Source organism: Scyliorhinus torazame, chromosome 24, assembly GCF_047496885.1.
Source record: "Scyliorhinus torazame isolate Kashiwa2021f chromosome 24, sScyTor2.1, whole genome shotgun sequence".
NCBI classification, from domain to species: domain Eukaryota; kingdom Metazoa; phylum Chordata; class Chondrichthyes; order Carcharhiniformes; family Scyliorhinidae; genus Scyliorhinus; species Scyliorhinus torazame.
This window is the reverse complement of record NC_092730.1, coordinates 21,819,188-21,833,883: the sequence shown is the minus strand read 5'-3', so window position 1 is coordinate 21,833,883 and position 14,696 is coordinate 21,819,188. Positions and strand designations below refer to the sequence as shown.

Sequence of the window (14,696 nt, the reverse complement as noted above, 5' to 3'; positions counted from 1 at the left end):
CTGTGTTACTGACTGTATCTCTACTGATGTTAATCCAGCTCCCTCACACTGTCACTCAGTAACCCCTCTCCCCCAGCACCGTGTTACTGACTGTATCTCTACTGATGTTAATCCAGCTCCCTCACACTGTCACTCAGTAACCCCTCTCCCCCAGCACCCTGTGTTACTGACTGTATCTCTACTGATGTTAATCCAGCTCCCTCACACTGTCACTCAGTAATGTGGAGGGATTCTGTATCCTGTGGTGCGAAGGTAATATAGAATCCAGGCATTCAGTGTGCTTTTTGTTTAATTCTGAAGCAGAAAAAACGAATATATTTACACAAGGTGTGTGCACCACAAGTGGAGGCTGCACATTTACGCCTGACATCCACATTCATTGTGGAGACAGCTGGCGGACACAGTCCCACGGTGCATGGATACATTCACGTTGAGACATAGCGAAAGCAATTGAAAAGGGTAAACTCATGAGAATCGATATTACCGTGTTTCTCTTTAATCTGTGTCCATGGGACCATCAGTACTGCAGCCCGGGTCGCCATTTTAAATGGATTAGCATTCCCAGAACCCCTCCCATCTTAATACTATATAATACTCGTAATTTGAAAGTGTCGCATGCAGTCTTTTAATGATTCTTCGAAGAGAGCAAGTATTTACGTACAGGTAGCCTACAGAGCTGAGCATGTGCCTCAGTGCCATCCCACTGCCCCCGGACAAGTTGGGAATGCCGTCCCCTCCCCTGCTTCGCGCTGGCCTTCCTCCATGTGCATTGCCGGGATCGGACAAGTCTATTTGAAATACCGAGACCCCCATGGCCAACCGGGAAACACTTTCTCCTCATTCACTCTCCCATGGAATCCCTACGTTGCAGAAGGAGGCCATTCGGCCCTACCTAGGACCACTCCCCCCCCGCCCTACCCCCATATCCTCACCTAACCTGCACATCTTTGGACACTAAGGGACAATTTAGCACGGCCAATCCACCTAACCCGCACATCTTTGGACACTAAGGGACAATTTAGCACGTCCAATCCACCCAACCTGCACATCTTTGGACACTAAGGGGCAATTTAGCACGGCCAATTCACCTACCCTGCACATCTTTGGACACTAAGGGAAAATTTAGCACGGCCAATCCACCTAACCTGCACATCTTTGGACACTGAGGGACAATTTAGCACGGCCAATCCACCTAACCTGCACATCTTTGGACACTAAGGGGCAATTTAGCACGGCCCATCCACCTAACCTGCACATCTTTGGACACTAAGGGAAAATTTAGCACGGCCAATCCACCTAACCTGCACATCTTTGGACACTAAGGGACAATTTAGCACGGCCAATCCACCTACCTGCACATCTTTGGACACTAAGGGACAATTTAGCACGGCCAATCCACCTAACCTGCACATCTTTGGACAGTCGGAGGAAACCCACGCAGATACGGGGAGAATGTGCAAACTCCACACAGACAGCTGCCCGAGGCCGGAATTGATCCCTGGTCCCTGGCACCGTGAGGCAGCAACGCTAACTGCTGTGCCGCCCCACAAAAAAAACCTCATGATTTTTGAGGGCCTCGACTGAATCTCCTCCTTAAACCTTCTCCTGCTCCGAGGAGAACAATCCCAGCTTCTCCCAGTCTCCCCGCATTGACCGGAAACCCCTCAGTCCCCGCTCCGGATCTGGTCAATCCCCTCTGCAGCCCTCCCTCCAAGGCCTTGACATTCTTCGTAGGTCAGGAGGAGGCCTTTCAGCCCCCTCCAACCCCTGCACCCACCATTCAATGAGGTCACGGCCGATTTGTGGCCTAACTCCACAGGCCTGCCGTGTGGGCCCATGTCGCTTCATATCTTTGCTTCACAAAAACGTACCTACCTCAAATTTTAAACGAGCTAATATAGCATCAATTGGCATCTGTGGAAGAGAATTCAAACCTGTACCGCCGTGTGCTTCCAATAATGCGGGGCCCGGAATCGGACGCAGTATTCCAGTCGGGGCCTACCCAGACATGTATAATTTTGAGCCATTTTCCTGTCCTCGTCCCCGTCTCGTAACCGAGGACCATCTCTCTGATCCCTTGCCTGAAAGTTCCCTCAGTCAGAAGGTAGCCATCCGTTGGAACTGGAGACACACACACCTCTTACACCTGGCAACGCACCATTTTGACATAATTGTACCCCTCAATGTTGTCTCGAAATCCGACAACAGCAATTATCTTTAATTATCACAATTCACCAACGCGAAAGCCACCCAGATATGGACACGGCCCCAGAATTGGAGTCTCGTTTCTCTCCCCCCAAAAAGACTAAAAGCTCGAGGTTTGCCGATATTTGATGTGTTTGGGAAATTTTCAAGAGAATTTACAATGCGTGGCGATTAAAACACTGTTAATCCTGAGCGAGCTACGGTAGTGTTAAGTATTTCAGTGTAGGCAGGCAGCTGTAGTGTGTTAGGAGGAGAATCGCTTCTTCAGGTAAGCCTGTCTTCAGGCACCCCCAAAGCTAACAGAGTAAAGCTCCCTCCACACTTTCCCCATCAAACACTCCCAGGGCAGGTACAGCACGGGGATAGATACAGAGTAAAGCTCCCTCCACACTTTCCCCATCAAACACTCCCAGGACAGGTACAGCACGGGGATAGATACAGAGTAAAGCTCCCTCTACACTGTCCCCATCAAACACTCCCAGGACAGGTACAGCACGGGGGTAGATACAGAGTAAAGCTCCCTCTACACTGTCCCCATCAAACACTCCCAGGACAGGTACATCACGGGGTTAGATACAGAGTAAAGCTCCCTCTACACTGTCCCCATCAAACACTCCCAGGACAGGTACAGCACGGGGTTAGATACAGAGTAAAGCTCCCTCTACACTGTCCCCATCAAACACTCCCAGGACAGGTACAGCACGGGGTTAGATACAGAGTAAAGCTCCCTCTACACTGTCCCCCATCAAACACTCCCAGGACAGGTACAGCACGGGGTTAGATACAGAGTAAAGCTCCCTCTACATTGTCCCCATCAAACACTCCCAGGACAGGTACAGCACGGGGTTAGATACAGAGTAAAGCTCCCTCTACACTGTCCCCCATCAAACACTCCCAGGACAGGTACAGCACGGGGTTAGATACAGAGTAAAGCTCCCTCTACATTGTCCCCATCAAACACTCCCAGGACAGGTACAGCACGGGGTTCGATACAGAGTAAAGCTCCCTCTACACTGTCCCCATCAAACACTCCCAGGACAGGTACAGCACGGGGTTAGATACAGAGTAAAGCTCCCTCAGTCTGCACAATCCCCTGTCTAGGCTGGATGGGAATCTGGACTGCGATGTGAAAGGTTAACACCACCATGCCCACTCACCAGGCTTCACACAATGTTTGAGCAAGGGGGTACCTTGGTGATCCAATGCTTTAATAAAGGCCGATGATGCGGTATTAACAGTCCATCTTGTGGGATGGACGGCTGCTGTGGATGCTGAGAGAGATCAAGGGCAGGGTTTGAAGACTGAGATCTCTGACAAATTGGCCGGCACCCCACACCACGTGACATATCTCCCGGCAACGCCCCCCACCTTTCCCATCTCCTCCCCACCCCTCGGCCGCTGCCAAGCGGGTAACCTCCCTCCATAACGTTGGACACGTCGCTGAGAAACAATTGATCCGGTGTCTTCCAGATTGACGCCCACTCCCCCCCAACCCACTGGGCCACAAGGCCTCTCCTAGTCCTGGGGCGGAGTCAGGGCGGCCTGCCTGGCCATGGTCTCGGAGAAGAGGCCGAGGAGGTTGTCGAGTCCCAGGAGGTAGCCGTCCTCGCGGTTCCCCTCCACCCAGGCCAGGTCGTGACGCAGGGACTGCCCCTCGGGTAGGCCCGTGGTCTTGCCAAAGTCGATCATCCAAATGTTGACCCGTCCCTTCTGCTCGTGGATGAAGAGCAGGGAGCTGCCGATGAGCTGGGAGGGGGAAGAAAAGGCGACATGTTTGCGAGGGATGTACTCGGGGAGGACGTGAAATTGAAATGGGCAGGCAGACGGCAAATACAGTTCAACAGAAAAGGGTGTATTTTGTCTTCGTCGTTTTCAGGGTGTGGGCATCACCGGCAAGGCCCAGATTTAATGACCCATCCCTAATTTCCCCTTCAGAAGGTGATGGTGAGCCCCCACCTTGAACCGCTGCAGTCTCTGTGGTGTATGTACACCCACAGTGCAGTTAGGGAGAGAGTTCCAGCGTTTTGAGCCCAGCAACAGTGAAGGAACGGCCGATATATTTCCAAGACAGGATGGTCAGTGATTGAGAGGGAACCTCCAGATAGTGGTGTTCCCATGGTGTTTGCAGCACTCCCTCAGTACTGAGCCTCTGACAGTGCAGCACTCCCTCAGTACTGACCCTCTGACAGTGCGGCACTCCCTCAGTACTGACCCTCTGACAGTGCAGCATTCCCTCAGTACTGACCCTCTGACAGTGCAGCGCTCCCTCAGTACTGACCCTCTGACAGTGCAGCACTCCCTCAGTACTGACCCGCTGACAGTGCAGCACTCCCTCAGTACTGACCCGCTGACAGTGCAGCACTCCCCCAGTACTGACCCTCTGACAGTGCGGCACTCCCTCAGTACTGACCCTCTGACAGTGCGGCGCTCCCTCAGTACTGACCCTCTGACAGTGCAGCACCCCCTCAGTACTGACCCTCTGACAGTGCGGCACTCCCTCAGTACTGACCCTCTGACAGTGCAGCGCTCCCTCAGTACTGACCCTCTGACAGTGCAGCGCTCCCTCAGTACTGACCCTCTGACAGTGCAGCGCTCCCTCAGTACTGACCCTCTGACAGTGCAGCGCTCCCTCACTACTGCCCCTCTGACAGTGCAGCGTTCCCTCAGCACTGGCAAAATCGACTAAAACTTTCCTATCTCTCTTGATTGATCTTTATTGCTGTGTGACATGTTTTTTTTTTGTAATTTATAGAGCTCCCAATTCTTTTTTTTCCAATTAATGGGGAAATTTAAGGGGGCAATTTAACACGGCCAATCCACCTAACCTGCACATCTTTGGACACTAAGGGGCAATTTAGCACGGCCAATCCACCCAACCTGCACATCTTTGGACACTAAGGGGTAATTTAGCACGGCCAATCCACCTAACCTGCACATCTTTGGACACTAAGGGGCAATTCAGCATGGCCAATCCACCTAACCTGCACATCTTTGGACACTAAGGGGCAATTCAGCACGGCCAATCCACCTAACCTGCACATCTTTGGACACTAAGGGGTAATTTAGCACGGCCAATCCACCTAACCTGCACATCTTTGGACACTAAGGGGCAATTCAGCATGGCCAATCCACCTAACCTGCACATCTTTGGACACTAAGGGGCAATTCAGCACGGCCAATCCACCTAACCTGCACATCTTTGGACACTAAGGGGTAATTTAGCACGGCCAATCTACCTAACCTGCACATCTTTGGGCACTAAGGGACAATTTAGCACGGCCAATCCACCTAACCTGCACGTCTTTGGACACTAAGGGGCAATTCAGCACGGCCAATCCACCTAACCTGCACATCTTTGGACACTAAGGGACAATTTAGCACGGCCAATCCACCTAACCTGCACGTCTTTGGACACTAAGGGGCAATTCAGCACGGCCAATCCACCTAACCTGCACATCTTTGGACACTAAGGGGCAATTTAGCACGGCCAATCCACCTAACCTGCACATCTTTGGACACTAAGGGGCAATTCAGCATGGCCAATCCACCTAACCTGCACATCTTTGGACACTAAGGGGCAATTCAGCACGGCCAATCCACCTAACCTGCACATCTTTGGACACTAAGGGGCAATTCAGCATGGCCAATCCACCTAACCTGCACATCTTTGGACACTAAGGGACAATTTAGCGTGGCCAATCCACCTAACCTGCACATCTTTGGACACTAAGGGGTAATTTAGCACGGCCAATCTACCTAACCTGCACATCTTTGGGCACTAAGGGACAATTTAGCACGGCCTATCCACCCAACCGGCACATCTTTGGACACTAAGGGACAATTTAGCACGGCCAATCCACCCAACCTGCACATCTTTGGGCACTAAGGGACAATTTAGCACGGCCAATCCACCCAACCTGCACATCTTTGGACACTAAGGGACAATTTAGCACGGCCAATCCACCTAACCTGCACATCTTTGGACACTAAGGGACAATTTAGCATGGCCAATCCACCCAACCTGCACATCTTTGGACACTAAGGGACAATTTAGCACGGCCAATCCACCCAACCTGCACATCTTTGGACACTAAGGGACAATTTAGCATGGCCAATCCACCTGACCTGCACATCTGTTGGGTTGTGATGTTGAGACCCGTGCAGACACGGGGAGAATGTGCAAACGTCTCACGAATAGTGACCCGGAGCCGGGATATAACCCGGGTCCTCGGCGCCGTGAGGCAGCAGTGCTAACCCATGCACCACCGTGCTGCCTCGCCTGTATTGTTTCTGGGATCTTGCTGTGTATACAAGGACTGACACTTGGCCGTACATTACAACAGTGGCAATGGGCATCTCTTCAATTCCTTGTAGCGGGCTCTGGGAACCCTCGACAGTAAAGTTTCAAACATACCTCATGAGATTTAAAGAATTGAGATTGCATTAGTGCCTCCTTGATAGCTTGTAACCGAAACCAATAGCCTTCCTAGAAAACAGAATGAGGAATTGATTACAACTGGACAACACGCCTCCCATATTCATTTCCCCTTGCAGGAGCTCAAAACAGAAGCAACTATCGAACACGGCCCTTGAATCCAAGGTCCCTCGAGAGTTAGAGAAGGACAGGGTGAGGGCACTCGATCCACTCGCTTGAGCACCTCTGTCAAGGGAACCTGACTTTGAACGATCAGTAGACAGGCTCCCATGGGAAAGAGCTCTTCTGCTACAGCCCTGGAAGCGTTTGCTGGGGACAGTGTAGAGGGAGCTTCACTCTGTATCTAACCCCGTGCTGTACCTGTCCTGGGAGTGTTTGATGGGGACAGTGTAGAGGGAGCTTTACTCTGTATCTAACCCCGTGCTGTACCTGTCCTGAGAGTGTTTGATGGGGACAGTGTAGAGGGAGCTTTACTCTGTATCTAACCCCGTGCTGTACCTGTCCTGGGAGTGTTTGATGGGGACAGTGTAGAGGGAGCTTTACTCTGTATCTAACCCCGTGCTGTACCTGTCCTGGGAGTGTTTGATGGGGACAGTGTAGAGCGAGCTTTACTCTGTATCTAACCCCGTCCTGTACCTGTCCTGGGAGTGTTTGATGGGGATAGTGGAGAAGGAGCTTCACTCTGTATCTAACCCCGTGCTGTACCTGTCCTGGGGGTGTTTGATGGGGACAGTGTAGAGGGAGCTTTACTCTGTATCTAACCCCGTGCTGTACCTGTCCTGGGAGTGTTTGATGGGGACAGTGTAGAGGGAGCTTTACTCTGTATCTAACCCCGTGCTGTACCTGTCCTGGGAGTGTTTGATGGGGACAGTGTAGAGGGAGCTTTACTCTGTATCTAACCCCGTGCTGTACCTGTCCTGGGAGTGTTTGAAGGGGACAGTGTAGAGGGAGCTTTACTCTGTATCTAACCCCGTGCTGTACCTGTCCTGGGAGTGTTTGATCGGGACAGTGTAGAGGGAGCTTTACCCTGTATCTAACCCCGTGCTGTACCTGTCCTGGGAGTGTTTGATGGGGACAGTGTAGAGGGAGCTTCACTCTGTATCTAGCCCCGTGCTGTACCTGTCCTGGGAGTGTTTGATGGGGACAGTGTAGAGGGAGCTTTACTCTGTATCTAACCCCGTGCTGTACCTGTCCTGGGAGTGTTTGATGGGGACAGTGTAGAGGGAGCTTTGCTCTGTATCTAACCCCGTGCTGTACCTGTCCTGGGAGTGTTTGATGGGGACAGTGTAGAGGGAGCTTTACTCTGTATCTAACCCCGTGCTGTACCTGTCCTGGGAGTGTTTGATGGGGACAGTGTAGAGGGAGCTTTACTCTGTATCTAACCCCGTGCTGTACCTGTCCTGGGAGTGTTTGATGGGGACAGTGTAGAGGGAGCTTTACTCTGTATCTAACCCCGTGCTGTACCTGTTCTGGGAGTGTTTGATGGGGACAGTGTAGAGGGAGCTTTACTCTGTATCTAACTCCGTGCTGTACCTGTCCTGGGAGTGTTTAATGGGGACAGTGTGGAGGGAGCTTTACTCTGTATCTAACCCCGTGCTGTACCTGTCCTGGGAGTGTTTGATGGGGACAGTGTAGAGGGAGCTTTACTCTGTATCTAACCCCGTGCTGTACCTGTCCTGGGAGTGTTTAATGGGGACAGTGTGGAGGGAGCTTTACTCTGTATCTAACCCTGTGCTGTACCTGTCCTGGGAGTGTTTGATGGGGACAGTGTAGAGGGAGCTTTACTCTGTATCTAACCCCGTGCTGTACCTGTCCTGGGAGTGTTTGATGGGGACAGTGTAGAGGGAGCTTTACTCTGTATCTAACCCCGTGCTGTACCTGTCCTGAGAGTGTTTGATGGGGACAGTGCAGAGGGAGCTTTACTCTGTATCTAACCCCGTGCTGTACCTGTCCTGGGAGTGTTTGATGGGGACAGTGTAGAGGGAGCTTTACTCTGTATCTAACCCCGTGCTGTACCTGTCCTGGGAGTGTTTGATGGGGACAGTGTAGAGGGAGCTTTACTCTGTATCTAACCCCGTGCTGTACCTGTCCTGGGAGTGTTTGATGGGGACAGTGTAGAGGGAGCTTTACTCTGTATCTAACCCCGTGCTGTACCTGTCCTGGGAGTGTTTGATGGGGACAGTGTGGAGGGAGCTTTACTCTGTATCTAACCCCGTGCTGTACCTCTCCTGGGAGTGTTCGATGGGGAGGATCGGAATTTTGGGCTGGGCAATTGAAGCTTTAAAACTGTCAGCGTGCTGACTTGCATCAGTCAGGGATGGGCAGAAATCTCCCGCGGGGGCCCTCGGCCCAACCCCCAGCCGCCGTACGATCAGCGAGTGCGGTCGGTCCTTCAACCCTCAGGCCGGTCTCGCAAACCCAGCAGGGTGGGAGCGAGCGAGGAGGGGTAATTATCGGCTTGGTGCGATGGCAGCCCAGGAATGCCAGAGCTTTGTCCTGTGCACAATGCCCCCCTGCGTGTCCCTGCAGACCTCATACCAAATATGTCAAAACATGTCTCGGCAGAATAATGTGTCGGTGTGGACATTCCGTGGTGTGTTTTTTGGGAAGCCAGAACGCAAAGGCCCGGGGGAGGTGGAGGTGGGGGGGGGGGGGATTCTCTCGCCGTGTCTCACCTCGGTGACACAGCACACCTTCCCAAACCGTCCGATCCCGCCCCCACCCACGGCCTTCCGACTGGATGGGTTCCGAACCCGAGGCTCCCGTCGGCCATTTTGCCCCCACCCTCCCCTCCCCTCCCTCCCCCCGCCTCGCACGAGGCCGAGGCGCCAACTCACCAGAGTCTCCGTGCAGCCGTCCGTGAACCGGATCAGGGTCCTGATGATCTGCTCCCTGGTTTTCGTGTGTTTGAAGTCCCTGTGGACCGTCCCGTTCTCCATCTGCAAAGACGCGAGAGGTCAGAGGGCGGCCGTGAGGCCCGTCGGGCCGGAGGGGGAAGAGTGTCTGCGACGCCCTGCACTACGCCAACCGAGAAGAGGAACCTGTCGGAATGACGGAGCAGACCCGACGGGCCGAATAGTCCAATTGTGCTCCTATATCTTTTTTAAAAATAAATTTAGAGTACCCCATTCATTTTCTTCTCCAATTTAGGGGCAATTTGTAGCGTGGCCCATCCTTGGGCTGTGGGGGCGGAACCCACGCAGACACGGGGAGAATGTGCAAACTCCACACGGACAGCGACCCAGAGCCGGGATCGAACCCGGGACCTCGGCGCCGTGAGGCCGCAGTGCTAACCACTGCGCCACCGCGCTGCCCTCTTGTGTTCCTATGTCTTACGGTCTTATGGATTGATCCCCCCCCCCCCCCAAATCTCCGCAGCCCCCAATCTCATCCAATGACACAGGCTGCCCCACGTGACGTTTGTTGGGCAGCACAGGGTTTACGAGACTCTACGTCGGCGGTGGGGGGGGGGGGGGAGATGTTTTACCTCAATGGTTAGCACTCCGCCCCCCCCCCCCCCCCCCCAACCACCCACCCTCGTTCGGTGTCGGGTCGTGTGGGGTCCGAGCCCCACTCTGGATAGTCACCGGAATTCCAGCTCCGAGTTCCGGATTCACGTCCAGAGGGAGTCTCGTGCCGCCTGGGCGCACGCATTGAGGAGAAGGAGTACCTGAACACTCATTGGGCAGGGGTGGGCGGGGGGGGGGGAATCGAGTCACCTCCCGCCTTCACAACATTCAGTAACCCCAGCCCCACCCCACCCGCCCCTACCCCGCTGCCGCCTGAGACAGAGTTCCAAAGTCGCACGACCGTCTGAGGGAATAAAAAGTATTTCTAAAGTCAATGTGCGACTAATATTTAATTTTGCCCCAAGGAGAGGCACATTGTCGAAGTTTTTCACCTCGCACCCATCAGGACAAATGCAAGGACGCCAAATTTCAAACGGCCACGGCGATCGGTAGTACGGGAGATAAGGGTGCTGATTGGTTGGCAAGCGGGCTCTGATTGGCTGAGGTGGGGCCACGGAGAAAGCAGCGGGTGAAGTATAGGGCGGAATTTGCCGGCTGTCCACGCCGATCCCACCGACGGTGCACCCCTACCTCGGGTTTCCCGACGACGACGAGTGCATTCAACCGGAAGTCCCCGTTGACAACGGCGGGACCGGAAGACCCCGCTGGCGGCCCGCCTCCACCATCGAAAAACACCGGCGGGTTGCTAGGTAAGTCCCGCCCATAGGCTCCCCAAGCTCCTGGGTCATACGAAAAGGCGCGCGGCTTGAACAGATCCCTCTTGTTTGCAGGGTACATGTCCCGGTGTCTGAATGTACGCTGCCTCAGGCACCCATAAATGAGACACGTTACGAGCTCGACTAGTTATCGTAAATTGGATGTTAGTGTAGCCATGAGCGCTCCCACACTTTCTTAAATTACTCATTTACATGAACATAGAACATATAAAATACAGCACAGAACAGGCCCTTCGGCCCACGATGTTGTGCCGAACCTTTGTCCTAGATTAATCATAGATTATCATTGAATTTACAGTGCAGAAGGAGGCCATTCAGCCCTTTGAGTCTGCACCGGCTCTTGGAAAGAGCACCCTACCCAAACTCAACACCTCCACCCAACACCAAGGGCAATTTGGACATTAAGGGCAATTTATCATTGGCCAATTCACCTAACCCGCACATCTTTGGATTGTGGGAGGAAACCGGAGCACCCGGAGGAAACCCACGCAGACACGGGGAGGACGTGCAGACTCCGCACAGACAGTGACCCAAGCCAGAATCGAACCTGGGACCCTGGAGCTGTGAAGCAATTGTGCTATCCACAATGCTACCGTGCTGCCCTTGAGAACAAATAAATCTACACTATATCATTTTACCGTAATCCATGTACCTATCCAATAGCTGCTTGAAGGTCCCTAATGTTTCCGACTCAAGTTAAATTAATCAATTTAAATCGGATTTAAGTTCCTAGAAACATAGAAAAGATTAAACCAAAGTAAATTAATTGCCTTGAGCTTCAATTGATTAAGTATGTAAAATGTGTTGGCGCAGTGGTTAGCGGCCCACGTGGGGAGCAAAGGCCCACTTTGAGCAAGTAAATGAGGTTCCGCCGAGGGAACCTGAGGAGCGGGCAAAAGCACGGGGGCGAGGGGGGAGCTGTTCGGTCGGGACAGGCTCCACTTGAACTAGGCCGAAACCTGGTGCATCGAAGGCTGAGAAATCAGCCTGTCAACTAATGGGAGGAAGCGTTGGGGAGGGGATAAGTTTCTCAGTCAGGAGGGTCAAGTCAAGGTTGGACAGGGCAGATTTGGAAAAAATCGAGGGGGGTGGGGGGGCCTCGTCAATCGAGAATCTGTCCACCTCGGCCTGAAAAACATTCGCAGTCTCCGCTTCCGCCGCCTCTCGAGGGAGAGAGTTCCAGAGACTCGCCCCCCCCTGAGAGAAATCATTTCTCCCCGTCTCCGTTTTAAACGGGCCCCCCCCCCCTCCTTATTTTTAAACGGTGACCCCCCCCCCCCCCTCGTTCTCGATTTTCCCACAAGAGGAAACGCCCTCTCCACATCCCTCAGGATCTGAAAGGTTTCGATCGAGTCACCTCTCGCTCTTCTAAACTCCAGGGGATACGAACCCGACCTCTCCGACCCTTTCCTCATCGGACAACCCGCCCATTCCCGGGGTTAGTCCGGGAAACCTTCCCTGAACCGCTTCCCACACGTTGACATCTTTCCTCAGATAAGGAGGGCGATACCGTCCACAACACTCCAGAGGTGGTCTCGCCAACGCCCTGTACAACTGACGCCTAAAACCTCACTGAATTGAAGAAGGCCTCAACTGAGGTTGAAATGAATTGTTATAACGAGACTGACAGCACAGATACAAGTTTGAACTGGTCGCCAATACTGAGGCGGAGGCTGCCACTGTCGTCCTCCTCTAGAGCAGGCGAACCGAGTAACTAATTGAGAAGCCAAATGCAGAACCAGCTGTTTCAGACCGAGTACTGTGCGAAGGGGCAGGGCCGATTCCTGATTGCGGCAAAGGGCAAAACCGTGCGATCCCGTGGGAAAGAGCGATCATTTGTTAAAAATAAATTTAGAGCGCCCAATTATTTTTTCCCCAATTAAGGGGCAATTTAGCGCGGCCAATCCACCTAGCCTGCACATCTTTGGGTTGTGGGGGCGAAACCCACGCAAACACGGGGAGAATGTGCAAACCCCACACGGACAGTGACCCAGAATCGAACCTGGGACCCCGGCGCCGTGAGGCAGCAGGGCTGACCCACCGCGCTGCCGTCGGGAAAGAGCGATCATAACGAGGTTGGAGAGGAACAGAGTTAATTAGGTTTGCGGGGCCGAGGCAAAGGGAGGGATTGGGGGGGGAGGAGGCGGATCTGACGTCGGGCGCCCAATCAGAGTGGGAGGGGGTGGCTCAGCCTAGACCAAACTCGGGGGCGCGGCCCGTGGGTGGATCGCGGGCGGATGTCGGGAGGGTCGTGGAACCGTCCGTCACGGCGCTTCCGGTCGCGCAATTCTGCGCACAACAAATGCAGCAGCCGGCTGTTAGTGGCCTTCAAAATGGCCACGATCATGTAAAGAAATTGCAGCCACACTGCGCATGAGGAAAGCTATGCGCATGCGCGCTGATGATCGGGCACGCATGCACAGTGCGGCCGCTTTTTTTGTTTTTAAACGGTCGTAGCTTTTGTTTTACAAGTTCGGGGGGGGGGGGGTTTATTTGATAAAATCTCACAGGAAAAAAATACAGAACTTTGGACAGATGGAGACTCCATACTTTCCGACACCGGAAGGCTTCACCTTCATCCAACACGTTCCATTGGAGGAGCGCGTACGAGGCCCAAAGGGACCCAAAACCATTTCCTCCATTTTTGTCAGCAGCAAACAAGGTAAGAGAAAATGGTGGGTCGCTCAGGTCGGCCGGCGTGGGTCGCGGAGGTCGGCCGGCGTGGGTCGCGGAGGTCGGCCGGCGTGGGTCGCGGAGGTCGGCCGGCGTGGGTCGCGGAGGTCGGAAGGCGTGGGTCGCGGAGATCGGCCGGCGTGGGTCGCGGAGGTCGGCCGGCGTGGGTCGCGGAGGTCGGCCGGTTCGTAAAACTGGGTCCCTGGAAAAAAGGTTTGCAGAACACTGGTAAGACCTGTTCAGCTCAGGGCAGGGGCAGGGGGCTGGACCTGTGCGGGGTGGAAAGCAGACGGAGGAGGAACCGAAGGTGAGCGGGGAATTCAATCGACGAACCGTTATCCCTTCAATGCGGAAGCCGAGACTGGCGGTGGAACTCATAGTCTCCCTCCACTGCATGTAGCGCAGTTTGGTCACCCCACCCCGCCTGTGCTCCTCCTCGTTGGGGGCCTTCGGGTCCGCCTTGCACATCTTCTGGTACAGGTCCTTGCGGAGGTTCAACTGCTGCCTGGATTTCGTCACCTCCTCTTCCAGGTAGGTCCTGAGCAGGGAGAGAGAGACAGACAGACAGACAATGAAATTTCATTTATATAGCGCCCTTTAACAACCCGCGTCACCGCCCATTCCGCCAATGAGTTATGGGGAAGTGGGCAGGCGCCGTTGCGGCAGTTTCTGCGCAGCAGGGTCCAGCAAACAGCAACACCAGGATCACAATCATTTTTCAGTGGGGTGCGTTTGAGGGATTAATGCTGTCCCCAGGACACCACTCAGTACTGACCCTCTGACAGTGCAGCACTCCCTCAGTACTGACCCCATGACAGTGCAGCACTCCCTCAGTACTGACCCTCCGACAGTGCGGCACTCCCTCAGTACTGACCCTCTGACAGTACAGCACTCCCGCAGTACTGACCCTCTGACAGTGCAGCACTCCCTCAGTACTGACCCTCTGACAGTGCGGCACTCCCTCAGTACTGACCCTCTGACAGTGCAGCGCTCCCTCAGTACTGACCCTCTGACAGTGCGGCACTCCCCTCAGTACTGACCCTCTGACAGTGCAGCACTCCCTCAGTACTGACCCTCTGACAGTGCAGCACTCCCTCAGTACTGACCCTCTGACAGTGCAGCACTCCCTCAGTACTG

The 14,696-nt window shown here is 53.9% G+C and overlaps 1 protein-coding gene across 1 annotated transcript in view; it reads right to left on the bottom strand.

The window, feature by feature from the left end:
• Positions 1 to 271: 271 nt before the first annotated feature.
• Positions 272 to 14,696, bottom strand: part of LOC140399958 (inositol-trisphosphate 3-kinase B-like) — a 79,190-nt gene continuing 64,765 nt past the window's right edge. The window contains exons 4-7 of the mRNA XM_072489451.1: positions 13,893 to 14,097; positions 9,478 to 9,579; positions 6,620 to 6,691; positions 272 to 3,951 (exon numbers count right to left, since the gene is read on the bottom strand). Coding sequence (XP_072345552.1) covers positions 3,721 to 3,951; positions 6,620 to 6,691; positions 9,478 to 9,579; positions 13,893 to 14,097 — 610 coding nt within the window. The 3' untranslated portion in view covers positions 272 to 3,720. The remainder of the gene's footprint in view (positions 3,952 to 6,619; positions 6,692 to 9,477; positions 9,580 to 13,892; positions 14,098 to 14,696) is intronic.